This window comes from Sorex fumeus, unplaced genomic scaffold (genome assembly GCF_029834395.1).
Source record: "Sorex fumeus unplaced genomic scaffold, SorFum_2.1 ptg000265l, whole genome shotgun sequence".
Classification (NCBI taxonomy): Eukaryota; Metazoa; Chordata; class Mammalia; order Eulipotyphla; family Soricidae; genus Sorex; species Sorex fumeus.
In genome coordinates this window covers 27,653,288-27,667,479 of record NW_026606322.1, presented here as the reverse complement: position 1 = coordinate 27,667,479, position 14,192 = coordinate 27,653,288, and the positions used below count along the sequence as shown (strand labels likewise).

General features: G+C 45.1%; 1 protein-coding gene across 7 annotated transcripts in view; it reads left to right on the top strand.

The window, feature by feature from the left end:
* Positions 1 to 276: 276 nt before the first annotated feature.
* SON (SON DNA and RNA binding protein) overlaps positions 277 to 14,192 on the top strand; it is a 32,953-nt gene continuing 19,037 nt past the window's right edge. For 6 of the 7 annotated variants that reach the window (XM_056109246.1, XM_056109247.1, XM_056109250.1 and 3 more), the window contains exons 1-3: positions 277 to 423; positions 3,528 to 3,694; positions 6,587 to 12,451. In XM_056109246.1, coding sequence (XP_055965221.1) covers positions 347 to 423; positions 3,528 to 3,694; positions 6,587 to 12,451 — 6,109 coding nt within the window. In that variant the 5' untranslated portion in view covers positions 277 to 346. Of the gene's footprint in view, positions 635 to 3,527; positions 3,695 to 6,586; positions 12,452 to 14,192 lie in introns of all 7 variants that reach the window. The other variant, XM_056109248.1, reaches the window with a different exon arrangement.

Sequence of the window (14,192 nt, the reverse complement as noted above, 5' to 3'; positions counted from 1 at the left end):
CGTGTCATCCTCTTTAAGCCTCCCCAATCCTGCCGCGGACGGGCCACAGTGCGAGCAGGCACGGTAGTCTCGAGAGACTTCTCCTGTAATGGCGTCTGCGTCAGTCACTAACATGGCGGCCGAGTCGTGCGCGGCGCAAACGTCAGCAGCTCTCCCCCCCGCAGCTCCTGAGGTGGGCGGGGCCGTGCGCGCTGATTGGCTGGACGGCGGAGCGTGCCGCCCGGGACGCTCCTCCCAGAGCCAATCAGGACGACGAGAGACGGAATTGGCCGCGGCACCTCCTTCCGGGGCATGCTGGGAGCCTGGAGGACTAGCGAGGAGGAGTTGAGAGAACGGAGCGGACGCCATGGCGACCAACATCGAGCAGATTTTTAGGTCTTTCGTGGTCAGTAAATTCCGGGAAATACAGCAAGAACTTTCCAGGTAAACGTTTCCCAGACTCTTCTGCTCCTAAGGGGCCGTTAGGGTCGCAGATAGCCTTCCGTGGCATCTTTCTTCAGCGACGCCGTCGTTCCTCGCCTCAGGCCCCGCTACTGCCCCGCCTGGGCCTGGGATCCATTTTCCGGCCTTCCCTCCCTCCCCCCCCACCATCCGCTCCCTCTCTTCCCGGAGAAGAACTTCGCCCATTTCCGAGGTAACCCAAGACTCTCTCTTGTTGAACCGGGTTAAGCTGCTCCCCCCACCCCCGCCCCGTGTCCCCCGCTTGCTCGCCCCCTCGCTCGGGAGCCGCGGGTAGGCCTCTCGCCGCCCGCCGGGGACGGGCCTAGTTCCTGCCTCGGCCCCGCCGCCGCCGCCGCCGCGTCCCCTCCCCCTCTCCGCCTCCGCCGATCTCGCCGGCCGGTGCCTCGGCCCGGAAAGGGTCTCTAACGGCCGTTTCTGGGGGTGGGGTGGGGGTGGGGGGTAGAAATCTTCAATTCGCTTAATTTTTTTTTTTTTTGCGGGCTCGGGAGGTTGGGGAGGGGGAGGTGGTTGTGTGGTGCGGGGGCGGCGGCGGCGGCGGTGCGGGGGGGGGGGGTGGCGGTCGTCCGCGGGCGCTGTCCCCGGGCGGCATTCGAATGGCCGAGCAATCCGCCGCGGCTCGCGTGGAGGTCCTGCGCTCCGGAAAGGGTCCGGAAGGCAGCTGGGATGAAGTCGGGATTTTAATTTTTGTTATTATTTTTAATTTTTTTAATTTTAGTTTTTAAAAAATATTTTTTTTAAAATTTCGCAACTAAGTCGAGTGGGACTTGGCGGGGGGGGGGGTTCGTTCGGGCGGGGGAGCTGGGCGCCGCGTCTTCGCCATCCCGGCCCTCTCCTCACCCTTAACCCTCCTCGTTGGGCATTATTATATATATATAATATATACGTATATTTTTTTAAAAAACGCCCCCCTCCATTCCGGGTGGAAAACCTGACGTCGATGCCCCTCGGCGCCCCGAAATGGAAGGGGCGGGGAGCGCCCCCACCCCCGGCGAGGCCTGCTTCGGGTAGGTTGAGGAGTGGCTGGCGTCGCACGGTGCCGGGCTCGCAGCCGGTGCCGGGGGTCGGCCCCGAGGCTCTTGGGCTCCGTGTGATTTTTTAACCATTTGAGGACCGAATTCGAAAAGGAGCCGAAACCGCCGTTTGTGCGTTATGTCAAATTACGGGCGGGTTAATTTTCAGGTACTCTGTCGACGGCTAGGATTATTGTTTTAGCAGGCTCGATTTTTTTTTTTTAAAGGGGAATTGAGGCTTATTGGTTTTTTTGGGAAAAACTGGCCTTTGCTATTTGTGTGTGTGTGGGGTGTTGAGCGGATCTATGTTAAGTGGGTATAATTTTACTGGAAAACTTAATTGTTGCATGAAATACGTAATGATGCTCTTTATCGCTTGTAATTTTATTCTTTTAAAATTAAGTCTCCGTGTTAAGATTTTTGTAGCAAATAGGAAGAAATGAGGAAACTGGCCCGCCATGCAGTTATTAATGGTGTTTTTTTTTCCCTGTGCGAAGATGCACATATTGTGGCATTTGATTATTTTGTATGCTTTCTTTAACTTGGTAAATCATTAAAACCCTGTCGCTTGTCAGTTTTTGTATTTGAAACAGTTTATGATTCGATAAAATTTTGTTTTGGGATGTAATGACATTTAAGGATAAAACTTCATCCCTTTACTGTTATTTTGATAAGCGTTGTGATAGCTTTGAGGTCATTACTTTTTCCGAGTGTCTATTTTGGGTAGTTTTCTCTTTTTAAAAACTTTTTTTTTTTGGTGTGTGTGTAGGAGGTTGTTTTGTTGTACATGTAAATGCTTGGGAAAAGTAAAGCAAGAACTTAAAATTTAAGGACTATTGATAATTCAGTTTATTTTTAAAAGGATTGGTTTCCGAATAATATGCAGCGAACATAATTTTATTCTAAACTCAGTATATTTTTCCTCTATATGATATGTAAGGATGCTGAAATGAACGAACTCTGGTTTTGAATGCCTATATCACCTCTTTAATAAATTGACCTTTAGCAAACTTGTTCCTTGATTATCAAATCAATAATATTAATTCTATATTAATTGGGAAGTAAGTTTGATTGTATAGAATATTGTGATACTAGAAGTAATAACGTATGATTTATTATATTAGAAATTCAAATAATAACAGCTACTGATAGTTTGTTTTGCCATTCAGGTTGTTAGGTAGCTTGATCAAGTTAAATTGAACACCATGTGAATATCCTTCAAAACAATTTTCTAGAGTTAAAAAGTAAAAATGCCAGGGTAAATGATTTTTATTAATAAATTTGTTAGGAGTTTTAGGGCCTGGATCCAGTTGAAAATTTCTTCGACCATCTATTCACTAACTATAAATGCATGAATTGACACTTTTCTTGTGCAATTTTTTACAACACTGGACGTTTTTCCAATATCAGGATTTTTACTCTGTCCAAGTAAAAGCTATGCAAATATATCATTTTAATCTTTATGGTATTTCAATAACAGCTTAATATAAGCCTGGTCAGAAAATATAGATTACTCTATGCACTGTCTGTGGCTAACTTTCATGTTCCTTGATACTGTTGATTGTTAAATATGGCCAGGTGTGGCTTTATTGTGGCTAAAGTATCTACTATCCATAATGTTAAGCCAAATATTTTTCTTTGAATCTGTGAGTGTGAACTTCATGTTTTTTTCTCCTGTGAGATCACTGTGCATATGATTCCCAAAATACTTAAATTTCTGAGAGTATCCTGACTAAAAGAATGCCCAAAAACTCATTTTTAAGACTTTCGGTTTTGGTTTTAGAGCATATTTGGGGACTGTGGATACTTCCTGCTAGGTACTCAGCAGGCTGTTGCCAGTGATCAAAACATGTCTTGTGCTTGCAAAGCATTTGCTCCAGTCCCAATAATTTTTTTGTATGTGTTGTCACAAACTTGCACCAGCTCTAAGTAAATGTACAGGAATTAAATTTGCAGAGAGTATCACCTAAAATATAGGAAATGGTGAAATGTATCAATTTTGAGTTACAAATATTTGTCATGAAAATATTAATTTTGATAACTTTCCTTGTCAAGTGGAAGGAACGAGGGCCAGCTCAATGGTGAAACAAATACACCTATTGAAGGAAACCAGGCAGGTGATGCAGCTGCCTCTGCCAGGAATCTACCAAACGAAGAAATAGTTCAGAAGATAGAGGAAGTGCTTTCTGGGGTCTTAGATACAGAGCTACGGTATAAGCCAGGTAAGTTGGAGATAATCAGCTATCTCAGATTGGTATTTCATGATATTTTAAATACTTTATAGTATATCTTGATTGAAGAATATTTAAAATGATCAGTAGATTTAGGACTTAATTTTGTTTTAGCTTTATTCAGTTTACCAAAAACTTTCTTCTTTCAAAATACAGTTGCACTAAAACACAGGCATTGATGGACTTAATGTTGGTAGAAAATTGCTTAGAGGAATTTTTTTGTTTTTGGATGACACAGTGCTCATGGTCTGTCTAATCCTTGTTCTGTGCTTAGGGGTCACTCCCATGGTTGCTTGCAGGGTTATTTGTAGTGTTGGGGATTAAATTGGGGTCTGCTACATGCAAGGCATGTGCCTTAGTTCCAGTCCTGTCTCTGGCCTCGTTTTTTTCCCCCCCTCTGGTCTCTTTAAAGTCCTACCTTAGAAAAACCTTACTTTTTTTTGTCCTCTCAACAGTCCAGTCAGGGGAGAGGAGTTGTTGCTTATTTAACTTTAAAAATTGCTTGTTAGGAATCTAGGGCCTTGAGTTGAAAATTTCTTGTACCATCTATTTATTAACCCTAAGATGCATAAATTTATGCATTTATGATCAAACACAAATAAGTTTGGTTTTTAGAAATGGAATTATGTTATGAATTTTAAATTCAGCTGACCAACTATACTTAAATACTTTAGCAATGTCTTGATTAATGTATAATTTAACATTCAGTGGATAATAAGTGAGAAAATGATTTTGATTGTTTTTGGTTTACACCCAGCCGAGTTCAGGGCTTAATCCTTTATCTGCACTCAGTGGGGACCCTGTGTGGTGCCAGGGACTGAAGCCGGAGTTCCCACGTGCAAAGCAAGTACCATACCTGGTGTACTGTTGCTCCGGCCTCAATTCACTTTGTTTTAGTATATGTCTTGCCATGTTTTAATTTTCTGCTATAGTCATAACAACTTGGATTTCTGATTAGCTTTTTCTAGTGCTAAGATTCACTAGATTTGATGTTGATATAAGTAAAACTCATCTGGTTGAAAGATGAAATATACTTAAATTTCCAGTTGCAAGTAAAATGTTCTTTAGTTGCATTAAAGGACTGTTAAGAGTCTCTGTCTCCAATGAATTTTATTTTTATTTTTAAATGTTTCATCTTGTTTCTGGGCTACTCCCGGTGGTGCTCAGGTGTTGCTCCTGGCTCTGCACTTAAAAATTACTCCTGAAGGTGCATGGGGACAACTATATGGGATGCTGGGAATTCAACCCAGCTTGGACCTAGGTTGGCCACGTTCAAGGCCAACACCCTATTCATACTATTGCTTCAGCCCTAGGGTTTTATTTTTAAATTCAAGTTTCATATCATTGCTGTATATGAATGTTCAGCTTTTTATAGCTTATTAAAAACAATCCACTGGCACTTACTGAAAGCTTACTATGCAGCATGCATTGTTTCTTCTAGTATTTAAATCTTTTATTATTGGGCCATACCCAGTAGTGTTTGGGGCTTTTGGGGTTACTTCTGACATCCTGTTTGGGGGTTGCTTTGTTAGTACTCAGGCGACTTTGTAGTTGGTGATTGAAGTTGTGGCTCTTACGCACAAAGTATGTGTTCTAATCTCTTTCGTCCAGTACTTTATATTTTCTAACTCACATTTGTTCCCCTAACTGGAAGCACAGTATAAATAATTGGATCTAATAGATTCTTCAGTGTTTGATGGATTGAAGATACGGAAGCAAGCAGTCTTTTCTGAGACAAAATTTGTTGCTTCTTTGGTGCATAGGGATCATGAGATAATCATAAAAATTATTTACTACTCTGAAGGGTGATATTGGGCTGTCTCAGTGGTGCTTGGAAATCACTGCTGGTGGTACACGGGGGACTGTGTGGTGAAGGAGTTCTGACCCCCAAGCGTACATGTGTTTGAGCTCATTGGATTGACTTTCCAGCCCGTAAAAAACTTGAATGTGGGTGCTTTATGTGAAAATTTATGGCATTTAATGATGCTATTTTACTTATTGTTTTTGCTTTTTGGGTCACACCTGGTGATGCACAGGTGTTACTCCTGGCTCATGCACTCAGGAATTACTTCTGATAGTGCTCGGGGATGGGGGGGAACATATGGGATGCTGGGAATCGAACCCTGGTCAGTTGCATGCAAGGCAAATGCTCTACCCACTGTGCTATCACTCCAGCCCCAGTGCTTTTCGTTTTTTTTTGTCTTGAAAATAATAAGCTCCAATTTGAAAAGTGGATAGTATGATCTTAAATGAATATTGTGAAATGCACTCGGTTTGCCTTATAACTGCTGATAATTCTCAGCCAATTGGGGCAGGGAATTAATGCTAGGACCCTAGGATATGGTGTTGCCTAAGCCCTTTGGTATCCCGAGGATTTCAGGGCCACACCCAGCCTTGTTTGGGGGCATCTCTGGAGGATCTGTGGTGGAAAGGGTTGAACTGCTATTGGCTGCAAATAAGGCCCATATCTACTGTCGTTCAAGCCTTGTAAATTCTATCTTAATGTAACTTTTTTTGGGGGGGTCACACCCTGCGATGCACAGGGTTACCCCTGGCTCTTCACTCAGGAATTACTCCTGGCTGTGCTTTGGGGACCATATGAGATGCTGGGAATCGAACCCGGGTCGGCCGCTTGCAGGGCAAATGCCCTACTTGCTGTGCTATCGCTCCAGCCCCCTTAATGTAACTCTTAAGTCTTTGTGATGACCTAGGTTTTTAATGGGGATCTGTGAGGAAAATTGATTGGTCACTCCAGAAAATTTGGTTGACTGTCAAGAAGTGTTACTCTTCAGTGTTTTAACTTAGAATGCAAATGCTGGCATGTTGTTTATCTCTATTATCTTTTGGGTATGTTTGACATTAAAAATTTTTTTTTACTTTCAGACATGAAGGAGGCCTCTAGGAAAAGATGTGTGTCTGTACAAACAGATCCTACTGATGAAATTCCCAGCAAAAAGTCAAAGAAACATAAAAAGCACAAAAATAAAAAGAAGAAAAAGAAGAAAGAAAAGGAAAAAAAGTATAAAAGACAGCCAGAAGAAACTGAATCTAAGCCGAAATCACATCATGATGGGAACATAGATTTAGAATCAGATTCCTTTTTGAAGTATGATTCTGAATCTTCAGTGATGGCACTGGAACATCCTGTTAGAGCATTTGACCTATCTGAGACAAGTGAATCTACTACAGTTGTACTGGAACATTCTATGGTGTCAATGGAGACATCAGAATCACACACCTTAGAAACATTGAAGCCAGTTACAAAAACTGCAGAACTGTCAGTAGCGTCTGCATCTACATCAGTAATCTCAGAGCAGTCAGTGGCAGTAACGCTGGAACCATCCATGACAAAAGTTGTGGATTCCTTTGAAACAGCACCAGTGCCTACGACAGTCGTGCTGAAATCATCTGAGCCAGCTGTAACTGTACCCATGGATTACCAGATGAAATCTATGTTGAAATCTTTGGAGAGCACACCTCCAGAACCATCAATGATCATGACAGAGCCTCCAGTAGCTAAAGTGATAGAGCCACCAGAAACCTTTTTGGTATCATCAGAGACACCTACTGAGGTGCACCCTGAGCCTAGCACATCAACCATGGATTTTCCAGAGCCACCTGCAACTGAAGTGCAAAGATTGCCTGAGCAGCCTGTGGAAGTGCCACTGGAGGTTGTGGATTCATCCATGGCAAGACCGCAGGAGATGTCGGAGCTGCCCAAGACCACCGCTTTGGAGATGCCGGAGTCGTCGGTGGCCTCAGCGATGGAGTTGCCGGGGCCACCTGCGACCTCCATACCGGAGTTGCAGGGGCCCTCTGTGACTCCAGTGCTGGAGTTACCTGGGCCCTCTGCTACCCCGGTGCCAGAGTTGCCAGGGCCCCTTCCTTCCCCAGTGCCTGAGTTACTAGGGCCTCCTGCGACAGCAGCTCCTGAGTTGCCGGGGCCCTCTGTGACATCAGTGCCACAGTTGTTGCAGGAATTGCCAGGGCTTCCAGCAACAGCCATGGGGCTAGAGCCACCACAGGAGGTTCCAGAGCCACCTGTGATGGCACAGGAGCTGCCAGGGATGCCTGCGGTGACAGCTGCAGTAGAATTGCCAGGGCAGCCTGCGGTAACCGTTGCAATGGAGTTGACAGAACAACCTGTGACAACGACAGAGTTGGAGCAGCCAATGGGGATGACAGCGGTGGAACATCCTGGGCAGCCTGAGGTGACAACAGCAACTGGGTTGCTGGGGCAGCCTGAGGCAGCGATGGTGCTGGAGTTGCCAGGACAGTCAGTGGCAACAACAGCGCTGGAGTTGTCAGGGCAGTCTTCGGTGACTGGGGTGCCAGAGTTGCCAGGGCTATCTTCGGCAACTAGGGCACTGGAATTGGCAGGGCAGTCTGTGGCAGCTGGGGCACTAGAGTTGCCTGGGCAGCTCATTGCAGCTGGGGCACTGGAGTACGCGGGGCAGTCTGGGGCAGCTGGAGCACTGGAGCTTTTGGGGCAGCCTCTGGCAACAGGGGTGCTGGAGTTGCCAGGGCAACCTGGAGCGCCAGAGTTGCCTGGGCAGCCTGTGGCAACTGTGGCGCTGGAGATTTCTGTTCAGTCTGTGGTGACAACGGAGCTTTCAACAATGACCGTGTCGCAGTCCCTGGAGGTGCCTTCGACGACAGCGCTGGAATCCTATAGTACGGTAGCACAGGAGCTGCCTGCTACATTGGTGGGGGATGCTACTGTAGCAGTAGGAGTGGATCCCTTGATGGCCCAAGAGTCCCATATTTTAGCTTCTAACACCATGGAGACCCATATGTTAGCGTCTAACACCATGGACTCTCAGATGCTAGCTTCCAACACCATGGACTCCCAGATGCTAGCTTCCAATACTATGGATTCCCAGATGCTAGCAACTAGCTCCATGGACTCCCAGATGTTAGCGACTAGCTCCATGGATACCCAGATGTTAGCAACTAGCACCATGGACTCCCAGATGTTAGCGACTAGCTCCATGGATTCCCAGATGTTAGCCACCAGTTCCATGGACTCTCAGATGTTAGCCACCAGCTCCATGGACTCTCAGATGTTAGCCACCAGCTCCATGGACTCCCAGATGTTAGCCACCAGCTCCATGGACTCCCAGATGTTAGCCACCAGCACCATGGACTCTCAGATGTTAGCAACCAGCACCATGGACTCCCAGATGTTAGCAACTAGCTCTATGGACTCCCAGATGTTAGCATCTGGCACTATGGACTCTCAAATGTTAGCTTCTGGCACCATGGATGCTCAAATGTTAGCGTCTGGTACCATGGATGCCCAGATGTTAGCATCTAGTTCCCAAGATTCTGCTATGTTGGGTTCAAAGTCTCCTGATCCTTACAGGTTAGCTCAGGATCCTTACAGGTTAGCTCAGGATCCCTATCGGTTAGGCCATGAAGCTTATCGGTTAGGCCATGAAGCTTACAGATTAGGGCAGGACCCTTATAGATTAGGCCATGATCCCTACAGACTAACTCCTGATCCCTACAGGATGTCTGCTAGACCCTATAGGATAGCTCCCAGGTCCTACAGAATAGCCCCTAGGCCATACAGGTTAGCACCCAGACCCCTGATGTTAGCATCTAGACGTTCTATGATGATGTCCTATGCTGCAGAGCGTTCCATGATGTCGTCTTACGAGCGCTCTATGATGTCTTATGAGCGATCTATGATGTCTCCTATGGCTGAGCGCTCCATGATGTCAGCCTATGAGCGCTCCATGATGTCAGCCTATGAACGCTCCATGATGTCTCCTATGGCTGAGCGCTCTATGATGTCAGCTTATGAGCGCTCTATGATGTCCGCTTATGAGCGCTCTATGATGTCTCCAATGACTGACCGATCTATGATGTCTATGGGTGCTGACCGCTCTATGATGTCATCATACTCTGCTGCCGACCGGTCTATGATGTCATCGTACTCTGCAGCTGACCGATCAATGATGGCATCTTACTCTGATCGTTCAATGATGTCAATGGCAACTGATTCTTACGCTGATTCTTACTCTGACACATATACGGAGGCATATATGGTACCACCTTTGCCTCCTGAGGAGCCTCCAACGATGCCTCCTTTGCCACCTGAGGAGCCACCGATGACACCACCATTGCCTCCTGAAGAGCCACCAGAGGGTTCAGCATTGCCTGGTGAGCAGGCGACATTAACAGCTGAAAACACTTGGCCGTCTGAGGTACCAGCATTACCCCCTGATGAGTCTGTACCACTGACTGAACCTCCAGTGAGTCAGAGTGAGATTTCAGAGCCTTTGACTGTCCCTGCAAATTATTCAGTGTCAGCATCAGAGACTTCCGTGTTGGCATCAGAGGCAACTGTGACTGTTCCAGAACCACCAATGGAGCCAGAATCTTCAGTTACATCAACTCCCGTGGAATCTGCTGTAGTTGCAGAAGAGCATGAAAGTGCTCTGGAGAGACCAGTGACTTACATGGTATCAGATACTCCCATAATGTCAGCTGAACCTACTGTATTAACAACAGAATCTTCTATTATATCAGAGACAAACAACTTTGATTCAATGAGCGCTTCAGGACATGTTGCCTCAGAAGCATCTTTATCCCTGTTGGAGCCAACAGTAGCTGTTCCAGAATCATCCCAGAGCACTGTAGAGCTGCCAGGTACAGCTCTCCCAGAGCTACCAGCTGTGACCACACAGGAGCCACCAGCTGGGACTTTCCCAGAGCCACTGGCTGTTGCTGTCTCAGACCTACCAGCTATGACTGTCTCAGAACCACCCCCTGACGCTGTACTGCAGCCCCCAGCCATGGTTGAGCCAGAGCATGTCAACATTTCCATTCCAGTTGTTTCTGCCCTGGAGCCTACTGTGCCTATTCTGGAACCAGCAGTGTCAGTCCCTCAACCTGCCAGCATTGTTTCTGAGTCATTGGTTTCTGTTCAAGAATCAAATGTGACATTGTCAGAGCCTGTTGTCCCTGTCTTGGAGACAAGTCAAGTAATGTCATCTGAAACTGCTTTGGTGTCTACGCCAATGACATTGGAATCAGGTGTTACGAAAGGCATGCATTTACTATCTGGTGATCAGAATCTTGCTCCAGAGGTGGTCGTGCAGGAGATGCCATCACATTCAGATAAGGAACCACATAGTGAAGGACACTTGAAAACTGACCTTTATGAAAATGAACCTGGTGTAAATGTAGACCTTAATATAAATAATCATTTAATTGCAAAAGAGACAGAACATAATACATTGTCTGCTGCCAGCACTGGTGCTGCTGTTGAAATAGGTGAAGAGAAAATTTTGCCCATTAATGAGACTAAACAGTGTACAGTATTGGATACCTGCCCTAGTGTTAGTGAGGCTGACATAGGAGGAACTCTGTCTTCTGCGGGTCCTGTTGCTCTTGAACCTGATGCAGTGGGAATTAGTAAGGGTATGGAGTTTACCACGACATCTGCTCTTAGTTCTATTAGTAAATATGATGAAGTGTCTTTAGCTACTCAAGATACTGAACATGACATGGTAATTTCCACCAGCCCCAGTGGTGGTAGTGAGGCTGACATAGAGGGACCTTTGCCTGCTAAAGACATTCATCTTGACTTATCTAATAATTTTGTTAGTAAGGACACAGAAGGACCATTACCTATGAAGGAGAGTGACCAGAATTTAGCAGTTGCTCTCAGCCCTAAAGAAAATAGTGGAGAAGATAAAGAAATAACTGTCCCTAATAAAGAAATGCTGTCTGACTCAGGACTTTCTGCCACTATTGATGATATTAATGAAGCAGATTTAGTGAGACCATTGCTTCCTAAGGACATGGAACGACTTGCAAGCCTTAGAGCTGGTATTGAAGGACCTTTACTTCCAAGTGAAGTTGAACGTGACAAATCTGCTTCCAGTCCAGTTGTAATTAGTACCCAAGAAAGAGCATCAGAATCCTCTTCAGAGGAAAAAGATGATTATGAAATTTTTGTTAAAGTTAAGGACCCACATGAAAAAAGTAAGAAAAAGAACCGTGATAAAGGTGAGAAAGAGAAGAAAAGAGACTCTTCCTTGAGATCTCGAAGTAAGCGCTCCAAATCTTCTGAGCACAAATCACGCAAGCGAACCAGTGAATCTCGTTCTAGGGCAAGGAAGAGATCCTCTAAATCCAAGTCTCATCGTTCTCAAACAAGGTCACGGTCACGGTCAAGACGCAGGAGGAGGAGCAGCAGGTCAAGATCAAAATCGAGGGGAAGGCGATCTGTATCAAAAGAGAAGCGCAAAAGATCTCCAAAGCACAGATCCAAGTCCAGGGAAAGAAAAAGAAAAAGGTCAAGTTCCAGGGATAATCGAAAATCAGTTAGAGCGCGAAGTCGCACCCCAAGTCGTCGAAGTCGAAGTCATACCCCAAGTCGTCGAAGAAGATCAAGATCTGTAGGGAGAAGAAGGAGCTTTAGTGTTTCCCCCAGCCGAAGGAGCCGCACTCCCAGCAGGAGGAGCCGAACCCCCAGTCGCCGCAGCCGCACCCCCAGCCGAAGGAGCCGCACCCCCAGCCGAAGGAGCCGCACACCCAGTCGCCGCAGCCGCACACCCAGCCGAAGGAGGAGATCAAGATCTGTTGTAAGGAGAAGAAGCTTTAGTATATCACCAGTCAGACTAAGGCGATCACGGACACCCTTGAGAAGGAGGTTTAGCAGATCTCCCATCCGACGTAAACGATCTAGGTCTTCTGAAAGGGGCAGATCACCTAAACGTCTGACAGATTTGGGTGAGTCATTTTACAACTTAGTGGAATTGTAGTGGGAAGTGTTTTAAACTTGAGTTTATTTTACTCTTGAGTCATATGGAATATACTGGGTTACTTACTGAGTACATATTTCTTTTAGATTTTTTGTTAAGAAAATGAATCAATGCACAAAGTACTTAGTACATGCAGAGAGTACACAGGTCTGTCAGGTACTTACACACCTGCTTACAGTACATAGAACCAAGGTGTTTTAATACTTGAATGTCTTAATTTACTGGAATCATCTCCCATAACTAAAAATGGAAGATTTGAAGTTCAGTTTAAGAACTGTAATATATGCAAATTGTAGGTTATTCCAACAGAATCTTGCAAATCGAAAAGTTTCTCTTCTAATTTTCTACTGCTAAATTTAGTGTCTTAAAAAGGCAACAAAGAAGTGTTAAATGTATATGAAGACTTAATAAATGGGAATGTAGGACTGTTAAAGGTAAATTTTGAAAGTTATAATAAAAAAATCGATACAGTGGAAATAAGCAGGGAATTTGCAGGAAGAGGTATTTAACTGGGTGGGTGGTATTAGAAAAGCAAATTTAAAGTACTTTTAATCTGAAAAGTTGTTAGAACTTTAAATTTTTGTGGTACTCCCCAATTGTGACTGGGGTTCAGCAGGGAGCCATGAGGGGAGGGCATGCAATGCCAGGGATAAAACTTGGGACCTGAGCTAGCTTCCTGGTTCAATTACCTAGTTTTAAACATGGTGCAGTGGCGCTGGAGCAATAGCACAGCAGGTAGGGTATTTGCCTTGCACGCGGCCAACCTGGGTTCGATTCCCAGCATCCCATATATTTTTCTCTGAGCACCGCCAGGTGTAATTCCTGAGTGCAGAGCTAGGAGTAACCCCTGTGCATTGCCGATTGTGACCCACAAAGAAAAAAAAATGCGGTGCATAAGGGATAATAATCCCAGTAGAATATACTATTCCAGGTCAGAGTTGTTTAAGATAAACAGCTCTGAAAGAGAGGCCAGAACAATAGTACAGTGGGTAGGGAGTTTGCTAACCTATCCCTGGCACCACATATGGTCCTGAGCTGGCAAGGAGTGATCCCTGAGTGCAGAGCCAGGAGTAGTAAGTCCTGAGCATCATTAGAAACTTGAAGCAGTGGAAGCGCTAGTACAGCGATTAGGGCATTTGCTGCGTACCCAGGTTTGATCCCTGGCATCCCATATGGGCCCTCGAGCACTGCCAGGAGTAACTCCTGATCATGTCTGGTAGGTGTAGCCCAGGCCTTCCAAAACAAAACAAAACCTAGAACAGTTGAGAATGTTTAATATAAAGTTTATTAAAAGACTTTTGAATTTGAAAAAAGTTTTTGTTGAAATAACTATAAAATTGCGGAGTTAGTAGAAGTGATACAAATGAAGTGTATCTATGTCTCTAAGGAGAACTATGTTGTCTGCTCTAAGTATTTTGGTACAGGTTGAGGCAGCACAGTGAGGAGAGGAAGGTCAGTTCTACCTAGAGCTCTGTTAGAAGACTTGGCTCTTTAATTTGGTCTTGGTGATTTAAAAGTCTCCTAGATTAGCAAATGATTTAAGGAAATGATAATTTTGGGAAGTGAGACTATGTTAGTTCTAAGTGTTCGTGTGGTAAAGTGATTGTTTAGAACTTAGCTAAATTTAAATGTGCTCAGTATAGACTTAGTTCTTTAGGGGGCATTGCTTAATAATTGGGAGCCGAAATAAGTGATTTGATCATAGCTTT